The sequence below is a fragment of the Camelina sativa genome, chromosome 1, assembly GCF_030686135.1.
Source record: "Camelina sativa cultivar CO46 ecotype springtype chromosome 1, ASM3068613v1".
Classification (NCBI taxonomy): Eukaryota; Viridiplantae; Streptophyta; class Magnoliopsida; order Brassicales; family Brassicaceae; genus Camelina; species Camelina sativa.
The window spans coordinates 16,574,130-16,596,280 of NC_141880.1; the positions used below are offsets into that span (position 1 = coordinate 16,574,130).

At 41.7% G+C, this 22,151-nt stretch overlaps 3 protein-coding genes and 1 pseudogene across 5 annotated transcripts; 3 read left to right on the top strand and 1 right to left on the bottom strand.

Moving 5' to 3' along the window:
- Positions 1 to 7,895: 7,895 nt before the first annotated feature.
- Positions 7,896 to 9,560, top strand: LOC147950007 (uncharacterized). Its single transcript, XM_087511855.1, has 4 exons — positions 7,896 to 8,130; positions 8,209 to 8,307; positions 8,381 to 8,925; positions 9,018 to 9,560. The coding sequence occupies exons 1-4, from the start codon at positions 7,896 to 7,898 to the stop codon at positions 9,558 to 9,560; spliced, it is 1,422 nt and encodes a 473-aa protein (XP_087367981.1).
- Positions 9,561 to 16,203: 6,643 nt separating this feature from the next.
- On the top strand, positions 16,204 to 17,694 carry LOC104793566 (uncharacterized). 2 transcript variants are annotated; one of them, XM_010519955.3, is made up of 4 exons: positions 16,204 to 16,576; positions 16,727 to 16,812; positions 16,927 to 17,129; positions 17,284 to 17,694. In XM_010519955.3, the coding sequence occupies exons 1-4, from the start codon at positions 16,302 to 16,304 to the stop codon at positions 17,422 to 17,424; spliced, it is 705 nt and encodes a 234-aa protein (XP_010518257.1). In that variant the 5' UTR covers positions 16,204 to 16,301; the 3' UTR covers positions 17,425 to 17,694. The 2 variants fall into 2 exon arrangements, with proteins under 2 accessions (XP_010518257.1, XP_010518265.1); XM_010519963.3 differs by having other exon boundaries at positions 16,207 to 16,576; positions 16,930 to 17,129.
- LOC104709322 (uncharacterized) lies at positions 17,314 to 18,215 on the bottom strand. The gene is made up of 2 exons (XM_010425958.3): positions 17,821 to 18,215; positions 17,314 to 17,449 (listed from the first exon to the last, which is right to left on the bottom strand). The coding sequence occupies exon 1, from the start codon at positions 18,100 to 18,102 to the stop codon at positions 17,833 to 17,835; it is 270 nt and encodes an 89-aa protein (XP_010424260.3). The 5' UTR covers positions 18,103 to 18,215; the 3' UTR covers positions 17,314 to 17,449; positions 17,821 to 17,832.
- A 1,357-nt stretch (positions 18,216 to 19,572) lies between these two features.
- Positions 19,573 to 21,897, top strand: LOC104793580 (salicylate/benzoate carboxyl methyltransferase-like; annotated as a pseudogene). The gene is made up of 4 exons (XR_015596242.1): positions 19,573 to 19,697; positions 20,165 to 20,240; positions 20,648 to 21,301; positions 21,380 to 21,897. The product of XR_015596242.1 is annotated as a salicylate/benzoate carboxyl methyltransferase-like (transcript).
- The last annotated feature ends 254 nt before the right edge of the window (positions 21,898 to 22,151 follow it).

Sequence of the window (22,151 nt, forward strand, 5' to 3'; positions counted from 1 at the left end):
TGTGTGCCAAATCTGCAAACCAAAGACAACAAGTTAGTGGTGTTTCTATCTCTCTACACTTCTTTATTTTCTTTGCAGTCACATCTAATTTAAATGAGCTATTTTCAGAAAAAAAGTAGACACATTTTAGGATTTTTCAGAAATTTCTCAACTTTGGCAAGTTCAAGATTCTACTATGTCATTAAAGGAACCTTCTTTCTGTAGTGATTGCCTTTTGTTTAAGCCCCAAAATTTATACTTTTTAACATGCATATGTTTGGTTTATCAAATGCAAGTTCAAAATCCTCCAATGTCATTAAAGGAACCTTCTTTTTGTAGTGATTGTTTTTTGTTTAAGCCCCAAAGATTATACCTTTTAACATGCGTATTTTTGGTTTATCAAATGCAAGTTCAAAATCTTCCAATGTCATTAAAGGAACCCTCTTTCTGTAGTGATTGCTTTTTGTTTAAGCCCCAAAGGTTATACCTTTTTTTTGTTTTTGACAATCAGTTATACCTTTTAATATGCGTATGTTTGGTTATCAAATGTGTAGCATGAGTTGGAAGTGGAGAAGGTGACCATCTCGGGTTCTATGATACTTGTAGTGAATTATTGATTATGCAATTGATTTATTAATTGTATGGGTTCTATGATACTTGTGGTGAATTGATAGTGCACTAGTTGATGATGATTATTGGTTTATCAACTGTATGGGTTCTATGATACTTGTGGTGAACTAATAATGCTCTATTTTATGATGATTATTGGTTTATCAGCTGTGTGGGTTCTATGATACTTGTGTTGAATTGATAATGCTCTAGTTGATGATTATTATTGGTTTATCAACTGCATGGGTTGTTTAATGAGTCATTTTGCATCATCTTTTGTAGCACATTTACATATTGGCTTGAGAGTGGATGATTCTCGTCTATTTTTTATTAATTGATGATGATAATCCGTTTCATTGGTGCATGGTTAAAGTTCATCACATCTGGTGGACATGTTCTCAACGTCTTACGATCAAGCACAAAAACGATGAAAGAGGATTGGAAAGCTTTGTGTTTCGCCACACGTAGTGGAAGAAGGCAAACAGTTTCACTCATGCCTAGGGTTTTATGACCCCGGGGAAAAAGTGATGGTCAAGTGGAGGACGTTGTCTACTGAGAACCTCAACAAATCAGAAAGAGAATACAGTATCATGGAGGATTGCGATAAACACAATAACATTCTCGATTGGGTCACTTTCGATAAGGATGATGGATTTTACTACACTTCCGAAGAGCGTTAGTGTTTCACGCTAGAATAGCTTGTGAAATGCTTTCGAAACATGAAAACTAGTCGTCAAATACCCTTTCCAAAACTTCTTCAAGATTATATCGCCAATACCGGTATGACAATACGAAAAGACATCTATTCTCTTATGTTGAAGTTGATGGAGGAAGTTGCTAAAGATTTGAATCACTTGCATAAGATGGGTTTTATGCATCGAGATTTGAACCCACAGAACATAGTCATAATATGTGGAAAAAAATCTATCACGACAAAGATTGCTAATTTCTGTACCACCTACACCGAACCTATCATCCTAGACCCAAAATCTAAAGATGAAACAATAAGTAAGTTAATTTGTTTTGATGAATCTATAATTTAATTTGTTTTGTCGAATATGCTAACTTATCTCTTTGTACAGGTCATTATGATACAAGTTTTCAACCTGCAGAACAGATTGCAAACAATAATTTGAGGAAGTTAGATTCTTGTGTTAAAACTCGAGAAACTTCAAAAGTGGATGTCTTTAGCTTTGGTTGCATTCTGTTTTATTCCTTAACTCTCTGGGTGAGAATCCGTTTGGAGAAGCAAAGGATGCATATATCTATCGGAATAAACTCGCGCTCAACCACTATAAAAGTGAAGAAGCTAAATATCGTGTCTCCAAGTTGGTGGATTTATCCTCCTAGGACACATCAACAAATAAAGTAGTCTATAGCTACAGTATCCCAAACATTACCACCTATTCAAACAAAAACTTTGCCTCATAAACTACCAAGTCCTACAGAATTAACAACTTCATCCTCAGGAACAAAGAAAAGTAGAGGCAAAGAAAAGATCAAGAAACTCCTCGAAACAATTGCGATGAATTTATCCTCCTAGGACGACGAAGATGATATAACACAGGACAACAATACGCAAGACGACGATCCATTTCAAAACATATCTATTAAAAAAAAATGGTTTACACTCCTACGCAAAACCTTACTCCTAAGTTAATTTTATAAAGTGTATTTGTGTGTGTGTATATATATATATATATATTGATAGTAGAGCTCTTAAAAATATTTACTTTCTAATAAATCCTGCTTGTACTTGTACTATAATTGTATATTTATTATATTATTTTGTAAAAGAAAGAGGCAATCTCTTCTACCGACTCCATCAAGACTCCATTTTTCAAGGAACCATGAAGACAAAAACCCAATTATGCAACAGTTCAACTGTCAACAAAAGACTTCAAGACCAAGAAATGAAGACTTCAAGACTATACAACAAGACAAAGACATCAATCAACAAAGGAATACTCATCTCATGCAATCCCAAAAGATTTTGAAGAACAAAACCCAGGATAATAACAAACCCCAGGAAAAATGAGTGAACATATCTTGGATAACCACATGAATTACACTTCTTAATTCTTCTTAATGTTACCTATAGTCTATAGATCACATATCTTAGATAACCACATGAATTACACTTCTATACACTACTCAAGCACATCCACTAAACTATGACCATGTGGTCATTAAGCCCTAGAAATAACTGAATTTAGAAAATTAAATACAACTTTGTTTTGTTTTCGTAAGAAAAAGAATCTCAATACTGCTATGATCGCTCGTATTAGCGGTGGATGGCGCCGTAAATTGACCAAGTGATTCCAGACCAAGCGTTGGCGACATTAGTGGCGGTTGCCGCCGTGGATTGTCCAAGTGGTCCGGTCAAATAGCTTATTAGGTTTGATTTGATTCCATAGTAAGGAAACCTCTCCGCCATGTTCGCACCTACAAGTCCAAAAAGTGTTCTTGCAAATTTCAGAATTAGTGTTGTAAACAAAAAGAGAAGCAGCTCAGGATCTCAAAGGCTTAACGATGATGAACCTGGCGGCTCTTCATCGACTGGTATTAGATCTTATGGCGGTGATCCCACGGTGGTCAACGGTGTCGGTGACTTTTTCACATGGGTTATTGCCATTCGTAAAACCCCTAGAAATTGAATGGAGGGGGGGGGGGGGGGAGAAAGAGAGATAAAAGAGAAACAATGAAGAAGAAGATGTGTGAGTTTTTTTTTTTTTTATTTAGTTAGAAGAAATTTAGTTAGGGGTTTATTGTCATTTAATATAGTAAAAGTATATGTGTAGCATAAAGTGGGTGTATGTGATATTACTTAGTATGAAAGTAGGAGTAGATGCAAATTTTTCTATTTATTTTAGGAGTGATGATAATTGCGTATTTGACAATTTAATCCAAGTCCTAAGAAAAAAAGCACATATTTTTCAAAATACCATCAAAATGGAATATTGGAAATAAAAAATAAAATATCTAAACATTGATGCATTGATGATTCTATTAACAAATGTCAACTCTTTTTCAATTACCATTTACAGTTGATTTAATCATTTTTTTCAAAAAACCATTAAGGTAAATTCCTAGGAAAATAATGAAATAAGACATGAAAATCCATATAACATCAAAAATATGTTGTTTTTATTGCCATTTTAGATGGATAAAATATGATCTATAAAGTTTAGAATACACCTTATGAGTTTAGAATGTGTATTACATATATTGTACATGTTCTACATAATTTAAATAATGTATTCTACACATTCTATGTGTTTTATAAAATGTAGAAGTTATTTATGTTCTATTGTAATTAGAATACTAATACATATTCTATAGTTTACTCTTTGTTCTACAAAAATTAGAATATATTTCTTCATGTTCTGAAATTGTTAGAAAACATAATCTTCAATTTGTTTTCTCTATATTCTATGAAAATTAAAATGTACATTCTATTTGATTAGATTCCTATAAACAAAAAACTGAATCGCGAAAAAAGTAAACTGCATATTATGTAACTGAATTTTCAAAATAAATTTTACATGTTAATACTTTGTAAATTTTAGTAGTTAAAATTAATAATAATTTTTTAAAGAAATAACCTATATAAAGAAACCATTTTAAGTATTCAATTATGATTATAGTGGTGCTGATGATGATAAATAATGAATGATAAACCATATAACCACTGGGCCAAGGGGCTTTCACAAGTTCTATTGTTTTGTATTAAAATTTTTACATGTAAACACACAAACACAAAAAAAGCTTATATATAAAAAAATAAAACTCTAAAATTGATATATTGTTTTCTAGAGTAATCCAAAATTGTAGTTAGATTTGTTTGGCTAATTTTATTTCCATTTTCTGATCGAATATTGATGGTTTAGTCTTTCTTAATATAAACCTTTCATTTGTTTTTATATTTGATTAATAAGTTCCAAAGATATAAAGTAACAACAACCACAAGCCAAATGCATCGTTGCAAGATTTAATTAATTAGCTACAATTTTTCTTTTAATAATTGATAAAGAGCATTTATCTTAAAATTTAGTAATAAATTATTTAATATCTATTATATATCCAATTAATGATGATTTAATTTAATTTTTGATTGGTTATTATTTTGAGAAGAAAATTGAAATATAGTCATTTAATTCTAACTGAGAAGAATTCACCTTTGTCATCGACGCCTTCGTTGCTGGAGAGATCGGTGTGAGACATGCTTCTGGTTTTCCGAAAACGCCTTAGTCTTCAAATTCTTGTCGTCAAAGAAAGGATTCTGTCTGGCCCCACGGTGGGCGCCAAATTGTTGATGTACGAAACCGACAATATTAATAATACGAATCTTAATGGGAATAAATCGGAGCTAGTCCTTTTATTAACGTTGAATTGAAGAGAGGGTTTACGGAAAATGACAATTAAGGAGCTAAGCGCAGTTAATACGAAAATAATTGCTCTTCTCTCTCTAATTGCCCAAAAAGTGGATCCTTTTCTCTGACAACGACCTCTGGTATTTATAGTGGGCCATTGTCCTAGGGTTTCTTCTCTCCCTCTGTAAAATGACGATTTTACCCCTGGGGCCAGATGGGCCAAATCCAAGTCCTCAGGCCCAAAACTTCATACGATCTTCTGTTTGGGTTTCTATAAATGTTGGGGGCAAAGCCCATATCCAACAATGGTCCCCCCTAGTCCGATGTGCGATGGCTTGCTTGAGCCCGTCGAGTGCAGTTATGTGTCTCTAGGTCCGTCCTGCAGAAGGAACAAAAGATTTTTAAGAGCTTGAAGGCCTCCCGGAAGGTTCCTAGATGAATAGTGCATTGCACACGTTTTTTGAGGCATTCGGGAGATTCCTGGATGAATAGTGTATTGCGCACGTTTTTTGAGGCATCTGGGAAATTCCGAGATGAATAGTGCATTGTGCACGTTTTACTAGGTCTCTCGGGTTTTAGATGAGGGTTTTGCGCGTTCTGCACGTTTCTCGAGGCGCAGGAAGTGGAGGAAGCTTAAAATATAGGGTTTTCCTTTTTACCTCGGTCGACGCAATGGTCCCCCCATTTATATATGTTCCCTTGACCTATTTTTCTTTTTACTTCTATCTTTGCTTCCTTCTCCAAAAGGTGAATTCTCTTTCTCTCTCATCTTCTTCTTCCCTTTTTTTGTGTCTGTAAGACCCTGGTCTCGCGCCGTGACTCTCTTGCCGGTGTCGCCTCCTTGCGGCTGGATCTGACCGCCATGACTCTCTCGCCTCGCCACCGCCGCTGGATCCGCCGCTGGATCCGGCTGCCGTGACTCTCTCGCCATGGCTCTCTCGCATCGCCACCGTCGCTGGATCCGGCCGCCGTGACTCTCTCGCCATGGCTCTCTCGCATTGCCACCGCCGCTGGATCCGACCGCCGTGACTCTCTCGCCAGTGTCGCCTCCTTGCGGTTGGATCCGATCTGCGCGTGCTCAGCCCTTCCACCGCCACAGAGCCGACCAAAGCCGTGAGTCGCTCTGCCTCCATACGCCTCTTGCTGGAAAGCTCAGCTCTTAGCTCGCCGCCAGCCGCTCCCCGACCAGCCAGGTCTGGCCAAATCTGCCGATTGCTTCTCACCCGTTGCACCTCCTTGCTTGTCATCCGGACAAGGACCGTTAGGCATCCTGGTTTCGCTCACCGCGCTTCGCCATCCGGGCCAGGACCGTTAGGCGTCCTGGTCCCGTCTACCGTGCCACCGCGCCTTGTCATCCGGGCCAGGACCGTTAGGCGTCCTAGTCTTGCCCTCCGTGCCTCGCCTTCTGGGCCAGGACCGTTAGGCGTCCTGGTCCCGCTTGCCGTGCCGCCGTGCCTAGTCATCCGGGTTGGGACCGTGAGGCGTCCTGATCCGATCCCCGCTCGAGACGCGATGATGGCGTGTAGTGGGCGTACAACGGAGAGAATATGTTGACGGCGCACTTCGTGAAGCGGTGGTGCGGTAGGCTGCGGCGAGACGGAATACTTGGTGGCGAGATTGACATGGGCCGTGCTGATTTTGATACGAGGCGTGCTGGTTCCTTGGGCGAAGTAGCGAAGAGGTGAGCTCCAAGATTCGCGGTGGAGAGGTGGAGACGTGCTTGGTGGTTTCTCGGCGATGCGTAGGCGAGATTGATGGTCCTGCGAGATGTGATGGCGAGCTCGCACATGTGTTCGATTGACGAGATGGTGTTCTTGCAGGAGTCTCGCTGAGATAGGATGCAGTACGCAGGACGCGATATGCTGTACATGGCGCGCAGTATGCGGGTCGTGGTGCGCAGTATGCAGTACATGGTACGTAGTATGTGGGACGCAGGGTGCAGTGCACAGTACGCAGGATGCAGTACGCAGTGCGCAGTGCACGGTATGTGGTACGCAGTGCGCAGTGCACGGTATGTGGTACGCAGTATGCAGTGCGCAGTGCGCGGTACGCAATACGCAGTTCATGGTACGTAGTACGAGGGACGCAGGGTGCAGTACGTAGTACGCAGGGTGCGGTACGCAGTACGCATTGCGCGGTACGCGGTACGCGGTACGCAGTACGCATTGCCCGGTACGCGGTACGCAGTACGCATTTCATTTGGTTGTGCTCGTTCTATCCGGAATCTATTGCGCTTTCAATATGTCTTTGCTCCCATACTGATCGGTTGTTTGGTTGTTTTTTTGCAAGGTCCTGCGTTATGGTTCCTGGAGGTGATGTCTTTGGAGATGTTCCGGAGGAGCTTGGGGACGATCAGTATCGCGCGTGTGAGAGTGGCCTCGACGAAACTAGAGCGGACAATCCTTCCTGGTGGGACCCATCTGAAGGGGGAGGTGTTGTGACTGATCTCGCGGATTTGACGGACGAAGATGTTCGGGAGCTCGAAGTGATGTTCCCTACGGATACTCGGGCCCTTAGTTTGATTCCCTTTCCTTCAAGTCAGTGTTGTGAGAAGGTGCTCGCTCACGAAGAACGTACTTGCTCGGAACGTGCTCGTAGGTCTCTCGTCGCTGGCTTGCCTGTAGGTAACAGAGTTCCAAGACGCCGCAGAGATTGTATGAGAGAACGCATCCCCCGCGATACTGGAAGTTCCCTATGCAACGAGAGGTATATATCCCGCGTTACTGGCCTCTTTGGAACGCCTGACGATCTCCAGGTTATGCTGCCGAACGCTGATGAACGGCCATGGGATTGCCCAGCAGGTTACCTCTGCGTTTACGTTGACTGTTTTACCGACTAAACCCAGAATTTCTAACGAGTTACTGTGCGCGACGGAAGATTGCATTTTCGCAGCTGTCGATCTCGTCTATCCGTAATGTAGTTGGGCTTACAATAATGGGCAAGTATATGGACATCGAGATGAGTGCCGACCTCTTCGAGCTGCTCACTCGATTTACGCACGACAGTTCAGGGTTATGCTGTGTTTGCTGTGCAGCCGGTCTCACGATCGTGAGCGGCCAGAAGAGTCATATTCACGATTGGCGAAGACGATTCTTCTACGTAGAAATAAACGATGCCTCGGTCGAGGATCCCGACACGATCTGCCCTCCCAATTGGAACTTCGTTCCCGGTAGCCGTGGCTGGGTTGGGTTCTTATCATTTTGTTTTTCTTGACTTTGTTTTCTGATTATACATTCTACTTTCGCAGGACAAAAGTCGTCATTTTCGGCTGCGTGCGACTTGGGAACTGTTGACAAAGCTGCTTCCTTTATCTCGTGGCCGGACATCATTTCTCATCTCAAGACTTGTAGGTTTTGCTGGCTTTTCTTCGTCCTCTAGACTTTTGTGCTTTCGTATTTAAGGCTCTTTTTATTTTACAGGTTCGCGAACCGGATTGCAAATGGGAGACTGTCCGATGCCGTGCTATGCTGATTTGTTCGATGCCGAAGATGCGCCAGCTGTTGCGACCGACGTTGTTGCACCGAACGCCGAGACCGGCGTGGAGATTGTTGTTGTGGATGGCGAGGATGGCGAGTTGCCCGTTCCCATGGGTGAGCCTAGTCATAGATCTCGATCCGCCGAGGTTGCTGCAACTCGCGCTGCGAAGATGCCTTCTTTGGTGTCTCGTAGGAGTGCTCCAGCAGCTGGTGGTGGTGATCGTTCTCGGAAGAGGACGTCACGCTCGAGTCCTCGGAGTGATGCTGGAGGAAGTTCTAGGCGTCCGCATCACACGGAGGATGGTCATGTTGGGATTGACCACTCCTTCTCCTTTCGCTACGACGTGAAGGACCAAGCGTTTACCGGCGATTCGAAAGCTTGCGCGGACCTCGCCAGCAAGATTCATGGTGATTTCGTCCCGCTTCCTACCCCTGGTGATCTGGCTTGTCCAACTACATACGAGGAAGCCGTTCGTCGACAGTTTCAGGTTAGAACCCGATCCCTCAGCGGATAACTTCTTGATGTGGATTTTAGTTAGTCGTAATCGGACTGTTATATATTTTTTTTTTGATCCCTTAGGCGTTGAGCTGGATGAATCGTCTCGCTGGAGATTACGAGGATAAGGTACGTGTTGCTAGGAGGGAAGCTTCACTCGCTCAGGACGCGTTTGTTCAAGCTGAACGGTCGAGCAAGGAGAATGCAGCACTCGTCAAGGAGCTGACGGCCTCCCTCAAGCAATCCCAACGGAAGCTGGCTACCGAGTTGGAGCGACTCAGGAAGGCGAGGGACAAGCGCGGGGAGCGGGAGCGTGCTAAGGCTGCTGTTGTGATTGGGACACATTGCAAGCGTATTGACCGCCTGAGGAGGCACGTGATTGCGTCACGCGAGAAACAGTCCGACTTGCTCCTTCTTAGCCAATTGACGGGGACTAGACATTGTCTTGAGACATTGATCAAGAGGGGCATTGCTATTCCCGAAGATAGGATGTTGCGTCTTGCTGCTAGTGAGGAGGAGTTCCGGACGAAAGTGAACCGAGTTGCAGTGCCTCCACTCTTCGATAGTGATCTCGAGCCATTCCCGGAATCTGCTGATGGAGGTGGCGACAATGCTGCAAACGAGTGATATGTCCTCGTCTTTATTGCTTGTTGTTATTGCTTTTGGATTTTTCTTCTGTTATTGCGAACTCAACTGTTGATTGCTTTTGCATTTCTTTTTCGGATAGTTGCAACCATTTTGCTGTTGCTTCATAAACTTGGTTATTTGCTTCCTATTACGCGAATGTCGATTATTGCCGATTTTTTTTTAGTTTTCTTCATCATGATGAGGTTACTTCTGAATTATCGCACAAAGTTTGATTATCGCGTACAATAGAGATGCAACGTTTTGGTTTATTACAGGGCATATTTTGCAGTGCAGGACGTCTCCTGGCTTACCCTGGATATGTTGTTCCCCGAAACATCTCGAGTAGACAAGACGGACTTGTCGTACTAGTTTAGGTGCGGTACGCGTGACCGGCTTACCCTGTGGGTGCTGCAGGAATTGCGGGTGTGCGAGTCGGGGTCTCGGCTTACTCACTCCGGTTCCTACTAGCTATGCGAGTCTGGGCTCGGCTTAAAATGTCCTATCGAAGTAAGGACGTGGATTATTTCACCACTGCACCCATGCGGAGCGCGTTTTAGAGCTGTGCGCCTGGCCAGGGCGTCAGAATGAGAGTCGATAGATTGCTCAAAAGCATTTCATTGTGAAACTTATATATATATATATATATATATATATATATATATTTTAAGTTATAGTTGAACCTCTTGAAAGGCTGCCTATGTACCCTCGAAAGGGATCAAACCATTCGTAGTTCGGATTACACTTTTTTTTTTGAACTAATGATAATAACGCTTCAGGTTGGCGGAATTCCACGATCTTGGGACTGGGGTGCCATTCATCTCGAGTAGCTGGTAGACACCGGGTTTGACGATCTTGGAGATTAAGTACGGACCCTCCCAATGCGCGCCGAGTTTTCCAGCGTTCTTCTCCTTCGTATTCTCGTGACTTTGCGGAGGACGAGGTCGCCCTCAGCGAAGTAGCGAGACTTTACTTTCTTGTTGTAGAACTTCGCGGCAGCTTGTTGGTAGTTCTGGATGCGGAGTAGAGCTTGGTCGCGTTCTTCCTCAACGAACAGAAGTCTATCACATAGCATTTTGTTGTTCAAGTCGGGATTATGAACGAGCATGGAACGTTGGAGCGTGGGGATTCCTACTTCGGCTGGTGCGAGTGCCTCCATGCCGTAGGCGAGAGAGAATGGTGTTCGTCCAGTAGATGTGCGCGGGGAAGTTTGATGAGACCATAGGACGCCGTCGAGTTCGTCAGCCCATAGACCTTTCTTTGCATCGAGGCGTTTCTTAATTCCAGCGAGGATTGTCTTGTTGGTTGCCTCGGCCTGTCCGTTGCCCTGCGGGTATTGTGGGGTTGACTTGCTAAGACGTATCCGCAAGCCAGCGCAGAATCCATCGAACTGAAGCGAGATGAATTGGGGGCCGTTGTCGCAAACGATCTCGTATGTGAGCCCATGCCTGCAGATGATATTTTTCCAAACAAAGTTCTGGACTTCATTAGCTTCGAGCGAGACATACGATTCTGCTTCGACCCAGTTGGTAAAGTAGTCCATCATTATGAGGAGATACTTCTTTTGATTTGACGGAGTTAACGGACCGACGATATCCATCGCACATTGCATGAAGGGGTAAGGTGGGGATGTTGTTTGCAGAAGCTCTGTCGGAGAGTGGATGAATGGTGCGTGACGCTGACACTTTTCGCACTTGGATGCAAAGGCGGTGCAATCGGCGACCATGGTTGGCCAGAAATGTCCGTTACAGCGGATTCGAAGTGCTAGAGAACGACCTCCAGAGTGGCTTCCGCCGGTGCCTTCGTGAACTTCTTGCATGATGTCATTGATGTCCTTCGTATTAACGCAGATGAGAAGAGCGCCATTGGCATCCCAACGAAACAAACTGCCATCCAACATTGTGTAGTGTGCACTTTTAACTCGAAGACGCTGTGATTCCCACTTGTCTTTTGGCATAATTTCGTCCGCGATATATTCTATAATCTCGGTCTGTCAGTCATCGTGCGAAGGAGCAGTGGTTGCTGCTGAGTGCGTAGCTGGAATGTTTGGCGTGGTGGAATCCGTTGAGGGAGATCTTGTGATTGCTAAGACGTTGTTTGGTTCTACTGAGTGTGTGGCATCGAGGAATGCAGCTGGAACGGGAGACAAAAGGTTGACGTCGATGCTTGATTGGTCGATGCTTTCTACAGGTATCACTCGGCGGAGATCAGGGTCTGATGTGGAAGCGAGCGTCGCAAGTGCATCAGCTGGGGCATTATCACTTCGAGGGATTTTGACGAGCTCAAAGAATTCAAACTTTTGGGACAAGTTACGGACGACTTTGAGGTAGGCATCCATTCAAAACGTTTGTTTCCGCGAAGGAGCTGGTAAAATGGTAAGCACTTGTCCGTTGAGCGAAAGATGAATCGATTCAGTGTGGCAATACGCCCAGTTAGGCGTTATACCTCACAGGTGTTCCTTGGAGATGGAAGGTTGATGATTGCCGAAATCTGCTTCGGATTTGACGAGGTATCCTAGGAATTCGCCGGAAGTGACCCCAAACGTGCATTTTGCCGGGTTCAGTTTCATGCTTTACTTGTTGAGAATCTCAAAATATTGTTTCAGGTGTGAAACATGGTCTGCAGCGTGAGCCGACTTGACGAGCATGTCATCAATGTAAACCTCCATTGTCCGCCAAAGTTGACTTGCAAACATCCGATTTACCAAACACTGATATGTTACTCCCGCGTTTTTCAGCCTGAAGGGCATGACTCTGTAACAAAAAGTGCCTTGTTCGGTAATGAATGATGTCTTTTCGCGGTCGTCTATGTGCATCATTATTTGGTTGTATACCGAGAATGCATCCATGAAAGATAACTGTTCGTTTCCAACTGTGGCTTCGACTAGCTGATCAATGCGCGAAAGAGGAAAACTGTCTTTCGGGCAAGCTTTGTTGAGGTCTGTGAAGTCGACACAAACTCTCCACGCACCGTTCTTCTTCTTAACCACGACCGGGTTTCTCAGCCAATCTGGATAGCGAACTTCAGTAATTGATCCCGCATCAAGTAGTTTTTATACCTCGTCATTTACTGTGGTTGTACGTTCTACTCCAAGCTTTCGACGCTTTTGCTTGACGTGCTTGTAAGTCGGATCAACGTTAAGTTCGTGGCTGGTAACACTGGGGTCGATTTTGGTCATGTGATCTATCGACCAGGCAAATGTGGTCGCGTTTTGACGTAGGAACTTAACGAGCTCGTCCCTCAGGCCTATTGGTAGCTCGGCGCCTATCCCGACGCAACGCTTGGGATCAGACAGATCGATGTTGACTTGAATCACAGATTCTTTCGGTGGTGGTGTGCGTGGGTCTTGCAGTGGTGCTGATTCGGCAATCACGAAAGCTCTCGCGTTTTGCATCTTCTTCTCGATGATGAAACAAGTTCGTGCCATTAGAGGATCTCTGCGCAGCGTATAGATTCCTTACGCGTTTGGGAACTTGACACATTGGTGGTAGGTAGAAGCCACAACGCGCATCTTGTGAAGCCACGGTGTTCCCAGAATGACGTTGTAGACGATGGGTTTGTCTACAATTGCGAAGTTGAAGCAGTGCATCGTACCGCCAACATAGATCGGAAGCGTGATAGTTCCAACAGTCATTATAGTGTCTCCATCGAATCCCGTCAAAAGCTGCGTGTCACGTGTTGTTTTACGTAGATCGATTTCCATCTGGATTAGCACATCTTTGAATATCACGTTAACCGAGCTTTCCCCAATTATCATTTCTACGACAAGGGGGTCGTTGTTGGGACTCGCGTTAAGTGTGTCTTCTTCAGTAAACATAATTGGATCGGAGGATGTTTTGAACATGTTGGTGTGGGAGGGCAAGTTGCGCTTTACTTCTGTTTCGCGGCAGTAGGCGTGGATCGACCGTACAGAGTCGCGGCACGTTGACAAGCCGCCCATGATCATGTTGATCCTTCGGCGAGGTGCTGGTGGTTCATCGTGTTCTTCCACGTCATGGTTTCATTTCGGGGGAGGAGGCAGGCGAGCGATTTCTCGTGCTCGGTCATTTTGAGCTCGTGCTCGGTCATTCTGTAATGTTGCTTCCTCTTCACGCTGCCTTTCGTGTTGTTGCTGATCCTCCGTAGAATGTCCTCCAAATTTGTGGAATTCGCAATAACCGCGTTTGCCCTTGTAGGTATGACCATCAGTTTCACGATCGTACTTGTTCCAACGTTTGCCTTGCTGGTGCTCGTTGCCTTCGATAGCGAACATCGTTGCCTTCCTTCCTTTTTCGCCTTTGGCGTAGTCTCTGGTGTAATGCTGTCGTGGCTCGTAGTATTCTTCTACGGCCATGTTTTTCGAACTTGGAATTTTTTCGGGAATTTTCGGTTGGTCGGGGTTCCTTTCATCCTCCTCGACTTGGATGTACCGATTAGCACGCGCAAGTACTTCGCCTAAGCTTGTGACGGGGAGGATTGTTAAGTCGTCTTTGAATCTGGTGCCACGAGCGAGTGCGTTTTTCAACGCACCGATGGCGGACTCGTCGCTTATAGCGAGTTGGGATACGACACCTTTAAATCTTTCCATGAAAGTCCGTAATGGCTTGGTAGGCTTTTGATACATTCTCCACAAGTCAGCATTCGACGCGGGCGCACGAATGAAGCATTGGTGATGCTGGAGGAAGGCGGTTGTCAGTGCTTCATAGCCGTCGATCGAATTAGCCTTCAGCCTCGAGAACCAGTTCAATGCTTCACCAGTCAAGCTCTCGACGAACAGCTGACAACTTCCCGCGTCCTCCTCTTCTGGTGAGAAGTACGAACTGCCGATGTGAATGGACATCGATTTCAGGAAGACCGTGGGATCCCCCTTTCCGTCATACGGTAGTGGCTTGTTCTTGCTGGTGTCAGGATATCGTCTAACTCTGACACCTGAAACCCTTGAGATGAACGGCGAACGTCGTGCTTCTGCCAGAACGGTCTCCAGCTCCGGTGCCGCGCTTGTTACACGATGCATCTGAGACGTAATCTTCTTCAGCTGGGCTTGCATCTGCTGAAGTTCTTGCTTGAGGGCGCGATGCTCTGCATTCTCTGGTTGACTTAGCTCAGCACGTCGATCCATGAGCATCCGGTCAGCCTGAAAGTGCACTCTCGGCTGCTCGCCATTGGGTCCAACGATGATCGACGGGAGCCGGGGTCTTCCGTTAACATGGTGCTCAGCTCGCGGGGTGCCGAACTCATCTTGCGGAGTGTTGTGCTCAGCTCTTGGAGCGTTGTGCTCAGCTCTTGGAGCGTTGTGCTCAGCTCTTGGAGCGTTGTGCTCAGCTCTTGGAGCGTTGTGCTCAGCTCGCGGAGTGCGTGGTGCCAGCGCGTCTTGGTCTCGAACCCGTCGGGAGTCAGACTGTGGTCGCGTATGGTCCATCGGTGCCGCTTGGCCACTCATACGGTCCAGGGTTTTCCGTACAGCTTCATCGAGCGCGGCCTGACTGATAGTAACGCCTCTTCGCGCACGGCCGGGAGTAGCGGCTACGTGGTTGGTTGGAGTGGTGCCGTTGGATGCACGATCAGGCGGAGTAGTGCCGTTGGTTACGCTGTTAGTCTGGGCGACGTGCGTAGCGCCTACGGCTTCGCGGTCAGCTGGATTGTCGCCTACGGCTGCACGTTCTGGAGGGATAGCGCCATTGGCTAGGCCATTGGTTGGAGCGACGCGCGTAGCGCCTACGGCTTCGCGGTCGGTTGGATTGACGCCTTGGTGCTGGTTCGTTCTCGAACGGGTGCAGCCCCATATGGTTGGCCTCGGGGGCTCCACGCGAGCTGCGGGAGATCGGGGCGTAGAGGACTTGACGCCTTCGTTGCTGGAGAGATCGGTGTGAGACATGCTTCTGGTTTTCCGAAAACGCCTTAGTCTTCAAATTCTTGTCGTCAAAGAAAGGATTCTGTCTGGCCCCACGGTGGGCGCCAAATTGTTGATGTACGAAACCGAAAATATTAATAATATGAATCTTAATGGGAATAAATCTTTTATTAATGTTGAATTGAAGTGAGGGTTTATGGAAAATGACAATCAAGGAGCTAAACGCAGTTAATACGAAAATAATTGCTCTTCTCTCTCTAATTGCCCAAAAAGTGGATTCTTTTCTCTGACAACGACCTCTGGTATTTATAGTGGGCCATTGTCCTAGGGTTTCTTCTGTCTCTCTGTAAAATGAGGATTTTACCCCTGCGGCCAGATGGGCCAAATCCAAGACTTCAGGCCCAAAACTTCGTAGGATCTTCTGTTTGGACTTCTGGGGGCAATGCCTATATCCAACAATCTATAGCTGCAAATGCAAACAAATTGTCGTCTTTTTAATTTGTACTTTTAAACCAAACAAAGAAAAGTATAACCTCTATGGCTCTATCTGAAAAATACAATTATTCATAGATATTTATGATGTGAAGTTTTCGTAAATGTATCCGGAAAACATAATTATTCAAAGTATGTTATGAATAATCTAAAAGTTTCTATCTAAAATGTAATTTCAAAAATGTTAATACAGATAAGTAAGATATATAAACAAATATATTAATAGAAAAAAAAAAAAGACAACCACATTTCTTGGCGTGTTCAACATCTATCACGAAGCGTTACTACACGTAAAAACCTTTTATCTTAAGCATACGCTTCACCAATATCACACACAAAATAAAAACATTACTGTGTATATATAATTGAAGTTGCGTCTATGAAAATTTCAGAATCTTGATTTCAAGAAAACGGTTAGGAAAATGTATCCGACTCGGAGAATGCAGAGTGGAGGTTTTTCGGTGTATAGGCAGGGCCTTACGGAGGTCTTACATATATACAACAACGTAGAGAGAAAGACGTCTATGAATCCATATCCGGCGATTATTCGATTTAGGAGAGACTATCCTAACCAGATGTGTCCACAAGGTCTCAAGTTATCAAATCCGGTTAATGCTGGGAGATACTTTAGTAATGTTTCCAACGACTCCAAGATGCAACCTTCTCCTCCAAGCCAATGGTTTAATTTTCCTTCTTGGTAATTCCCCTCTCTCGCTTTCTTTCTCTCTATACACATCGAATGGAACAATAGGGTAGCTTATGATATACGTACGTACGAACCTATTTGCATTAGATTATTCAATCTTGATCAATGCATAAGGGACTAAATTTGGAGAATAACTGGCAGGGGGAGATGGGTTATAGGTTCAGCGATGTCCTTAGTGTTATCTTTCTGGAACAACAAAAGGATACAGAAACTGAAACGTATCGAAGGTAACGAATATAGTCATATCTCATTATTCTTCTATGCATTACTCATAGCTCCTCTACTTTATATATAGGCTTATTTTTCTTGTGTTTGCCATAAATTGGACTGATGTGATGTAGTAGAGGCGGGGTTGGTTGTAGAAGGGGTAGAGGCTGTAGCAGAAATGGTGGAGAAAGTGGCGACAGCGACCGACGAAATGGCTGAAGCAATGGCAGAGAAACTACCCGAGAAAAGTAAGATGAAACAAGTAGCTTTGGTTCTGGAACACATTTCAGAAGTTGCTGCTCATGAAGCACATCTAACCCAAGATTTCCTTCACAAGGTACACTTTATCATTCAAACTGGTCAATGAAATTTATAAAATCGAACTAAATTTTCAACATATGCTTTAGGGGTCCCTTTTTTTGTTTTTTTTTTTGGGTCAACATATCAAAACTTTTGATTGTGATTAGAGAAGTCAAAATTTAAATATGCAGGTGGAAAAAGTCACGCAAGACTTGGATGACTTAGAGCAAATGATAGAGCCTTTGATAAACAAAAAAGTGCCAAATACTGAAACAAAGCAATTACAAGCTAAAGAAGAAGAAGCAAACTCTGAGTCGCCTTCACGCCACTAATCTCTTCATCATCTTACTTTAGACGCTAACAAAAACAAAAAACAAAAAGAAATTAAATAAAACTTCCTCAAAACTATGTCTATTATTATTTTTTTTTCTTTTTATTCTTCTAAAATATATGTTTATATTATCAATGGTAATTTATCTTTCTAAACCAAAACCATTTTTTTTTAAATGATTTGGTGTATCTCTCTTCTAGGGAGAATGTTGTAAAAGAGAGTGATTATTTGCCTCAATTATCAAATACCAAACTAAATGATTTGCGATTCATGGACTTAGGCTACCACAAGAATTATCAATAATTTTTTCTGAGAAATTACAAGAATTATCAACAGAGAAAATTAGATGCAAAAAATTCATGAAAACAGTGAAAAAAATGAAAAAAAAATCACATACAACAAAAGAGATCTAGAATCGAACAGTGGTTGGGCCAAAGCAGCTAAGGCCCATAACTCTCTCCATGGAAGCATCAGATTTAGGCATAGGATGACTATTGTCTCTGACGACATCATCATCATCAGAAGAAGAAGGTGGACGTGAAGTGACAACGATGGCACGTAGACGAGCCTTGACATCTTTGTTGAATAAACGGAGAGGATAGTTCCAACGAGCTTCCACGGCGGCAACCGCGGTAGCCACCATCCACGAGGTGTTTCTTATAGTCGCAGCAGCGCTCATGACTGCGATTGAAGTTGTTAGGACAAGAGCGTTACTAAAATGTGTAGGTTTTTATTTATTTATTACAAGGTTTTGAAGAAACCAAGTGGCTGCGTTTGCCGTAGGTTTTGAGAGACGGGACTCTCTCTCTCTCCACTTCTCCAAGTAAACTAAATTCTTCATTTATTTACGAAAAACTATTACAGCCCAAATAACATTTTTTTTTTTGTCAAAAAAAAAACATTTTCTTTTTTCTTACATTATATTATTTTGTAATAACTTTTTTTATCATTGATAATCAGGAAAATCATATGAAATAATTTTTTTTTTTTTGGTCGTCAAAAGAAATTATGTACATTGAGTTTTATTCTAATGATTTTTATTGTAAGTAATTACTTTTGTTGTTTAATTTGTATTTAAATATATCAGATTAGATGTTAATCTTTTTAATAAAAATGATAATGTAAAATATAAGAATTTACTTAGTTGGTTATAGGATGAGTTTTTACTCTATCATTTTCTTTTTCAGTTTCTCATTCTTCTCAATTTCTTTTCTTTAAAAACATCAACTTCATTCGTTATTATAAAATCGAATACAAGAGTTGGTATTTCAAAATTACAGCAGCTTTATGCAAAATCATCAACACATGAAAGCACATACACTAAACATCCTAAAGAAAAACGATAAGGGAGTGAAAATACACTAACCTTACAAAACAAAAACTTTACTTCCTAATGGATTTACAAATTTGCAATTTTTGTTCTTTAAACTCAACTCCTAGCTAGCTGATGATGACTTCCTTTGCACACAAGAAAAATAAAGCACCCAAGAAAACTAAAGCTATTATTATTCATTCCAAAATTGTTTAATATTGTTATCATCTTCTCTTGCACTACTTTGTTGCTGTTTATTTTGAACCGATTCATATCTTGTTTTTGGAGACTTGATATTCTCAAATCCCAAATTCATCAAAGGAGACACCAAGCGATTCAAACTCGAGCAATCACCATAGTTATCCCCCAACATCTTCACAATTGATTCCCATTTTAGAGTGTATGGCCCATTGACAGGAAAACCGTGTATTGTTTTTTTCGTTCTGTAATAAAAAAAAAAAAAAAAAGAAAGATTTTTTGGATTTTAAAATTACTTACGTTAGAAGATGTTATTGCCTAACCACTTTGATTGATATTATAGTAAAGTATCCTGGTTCTTCACGGCAATTCTATCTTTTAATTCAAAATAATTACGTTTTTTATATATTTATAAGTTATCCTGTTTGCTAAATTTGTTTTTTATATTCCGATTTCAGCTGTCGTAAAATTAAAAATAGATACAAATATAATGTTAAGTGTGAAAATATATCTGTGTGGTGCTACTTCATGCAAGTGGCTCTTATTAAGCATGTGATAGCTAGTGATAGTTTCGAGAACACATACCAAACTTATTTTTTAAAGTTTTTAAGCATATATATAGTATGCATTATCCCAGATAGTTCAAGCCATATTTTCTAATCTTAAACCATATACGTTTTTTTTTTTTTGTGTGCAAAAAACCATATACGTTGGATCGAGAAAATTGTATACACGCATATTGTGCGCATCATGTCTCCCTCAAGGTAATGATTTGTTTTTTCGATCTTCAACTGAAACGGGATGATTAATTTCTTGTAACTATGTAACTGTCCCACTGTTTCTTCTTGTTTTTTTTTTCTTTGGAGTTCTCTCTTTAGAGCTACAATGTGGGTAGATGAGATTGTAATCAATTTTTTTTGTTGATATACACTAAAACAAACAAACCCAAAAGGTATAATGGGAAGATGTGTTTAATCATGGTCTCTTTTTGTAGTGAGCTAGGCACTGTGGATTGTTTGGTATGGTTGTTTAGATTAAGTTTGTGGTGGAAATCTTGACATAGAATTTTAAATTAGTAAAAAGAATTAGTCTCATATCGGGTTTGGATAAATTGGTTTGTATTCGGTTTCATTAAAATGCTCAACCTAACCATTGTGTGTTTATGAATCTGGAATCCTAATTTCCTAATTTTGAATTTTGTCTGATTAAATAATGTTTGTGTATACGTTAGGGACTCACTGGTGGACGCTCTTAGTATGAAAGGAGGAACAGGAGAACACAGTTACGCTACTAATTCACATTATCAGGTACTTAATAAACACTCTATGACGAATTGTGATGATATAGGAATTACGTACTATATTTTGATTCATATACGTTTTGACAATAATTAATTTTTTTTGGTAACCTTTAATTTAACAAAATTTCAACCAAATTTTTGATTATGTTTGTTGATATATACCACTAAAGTTTTTCCATTTCTGATTGTAAACAAAGAAGTTTGTAACTTAGTAACATGTGAGTTTATTGTTTATTATTATGCCAATAGGCCGATAGATATGTAATTTATTATTAACAAAATAGCTCTATTCATAAGCTCTGAGTTTCTTTTTTTTGTTTGTTTGTTCATGACTTGGTCCTTCTTTAAAACTCATTCTAAATTAATTAAAGTAGTATGACAATTTATGATATAATTTTGGGGGGGGTTTTACAGAGAAGTGTTTTCTATACGATACAACATGTGGTGACAAAATTCCTAAGAGAAATGCTAGAGAAAATGGGTTTTCCTGATTTCATCAAAGTAACAGACTTGGGTTGTTCTACTGGACAAAACACGGTGTTGGCCATGTCCGCGATAGCCAACACGACCATGGAGTCGTACCAACAAATGGGTAAAAACCCACCAGAAATCTATTGTTATTTGAACGATCTTCCAGAGAACGATTTCAATACAACCTTCAAGTTGGTTCCTTCTTTCCTAAAGAAGCTAAAAATGGAAGTTAAAGAAAGGTGCTTTGTCTCGGGAGTCCCCGGTTCTTTCTACTCAAGGCTATTCCCAAGAAAGTCTCTCCATTTTGTTCATTCAGCTTTTAGTATCCATTGGCTCTCAAAAATTCCAGACGGGCTTGAGGGCAACACAAAAAGCATTCATATTAAACATCCATACACTCCAAATGTCTACAAGAGTTATTTGAATCAGTTCAAGAATGATTTTTCGGTTTTCCTAAAAACACGTTCAGAAGAGATAGTGCATAATGGACATATGATTCTCGCGTTCGTAGGCAGAAAGGCTTCCAACGCTTTATCCAAAGACTGCTTCCAAGTTTGGTCGTTGTTATCCGATTGCCTCCACGATCTAGCATCCGAGGTATATATAACCATCTTTTTTTCTTTAATCTTTTAAACACTTCTCTACGTACCAAGTAATACATTGTTGGGAGTGTAGGGGTTTGTGAAGCAACCAGAGATGGAATCGTTTAACATGCCATTCTACAATCCAAGTGAAGACGAGGTGAGGGATGTTGTGTTCAAGGAAGGTTCCTTCGAGATCAAAAAGATTGATAAATTTGACCATATTGTCCCGTATAAAATTGACCTTGAGGAAGAAAATGATGAGGACCAATCATTTCACATGGAAGCTGGTATAAAGCATGCAAGGTGGGCAAGATGCATCACCAAACCATTGCTTGTTGCTCATTTTGGAGATGCAATTCTCGAAGCCGTGTTCAACAAGTACGCACATTATATGGCCAAGTATCTTAGCGTTCCAAACCATCGCCCTAATATGACACTCTCGTCTTCGTAATTTCGTTGATTAGGAAATAAGGTCATTGTTTTGATGTGGTGGGATGATTAAGTGACCCCATGAAACAAAAATGTCAGTTTCAAAATTCTAAAGATGGACTTAAATTCCACGTTGCATTGAGTTTCGATTTAATATTATATTATTTGTCTTTTTACAAACTTGATGTGGATGAAGATGGTGAGTGTATTATTCTATTATTCTTAATTTTATATAATTAAAATGCATTTTCTGGAGATAAAATGTATAGTTTACAAAAAAATGGTGACTTGGAAGGGTTTTATTTTTTGAAGAAACCTCAATGTATTTTTAAGTTAGGGATTAAGTGTACTCAAAATTTCTAATACAGATTTTGTAACATTAAAAATTATTGAAGATAACTACATTTTTGGTGTTCATGATTATTTGGATGAAA

Coding starts and splice junctions, on each gene's coding strand:
- LOC147950007 (XM_087511855.1), top strand. CDS start 7,896: ATGGGCAAGTATATGGACATCGAGATGAGTGCCGACCTCTTCGAGCTG. Junction 8,308..8,380: donor CATTTCTCATCTCAAGACTT/GTAGGTTTTGCT, acceptor TTTATTTTACAG/GTTCGCGAACCGGATTGCAA. Junction 8,926..9,017: donor CCGTTCGTCGACAGTTTCAG/GTTAGAACCCGA, acceptor TTGATCCCTTAG/GCGTTGAGCTGGATGAATCG.
- LOC104793566 (XM_010519955.3), top strand. CDS start 16,302: ATGTATCCGACTCGGAGAATGCAGAGTGGAGGTTTTTCGGTGTATAGG. Junction 16,577..16,726: donor TGGTTTAATTTTCCTTCTTG/GTAATTCCCCTC, acceptor AATAACTGGCAG/GGGGAGATGGGTTATAGGTT. Junction 17,130..17,283: donor CCCAAGATTTCCTTCACAAG/GTACACTTTATC, acceptor TTAAATATGCAG/GTGGAAAAAGTCACGCAAGA.
- LOC104709322 (XM_010425958.3), bottom strand. CDS start 18,102: ATGAGCGCTGCTGCGACTATAAGAAACACCTCGTGGATGGTGGCTACC.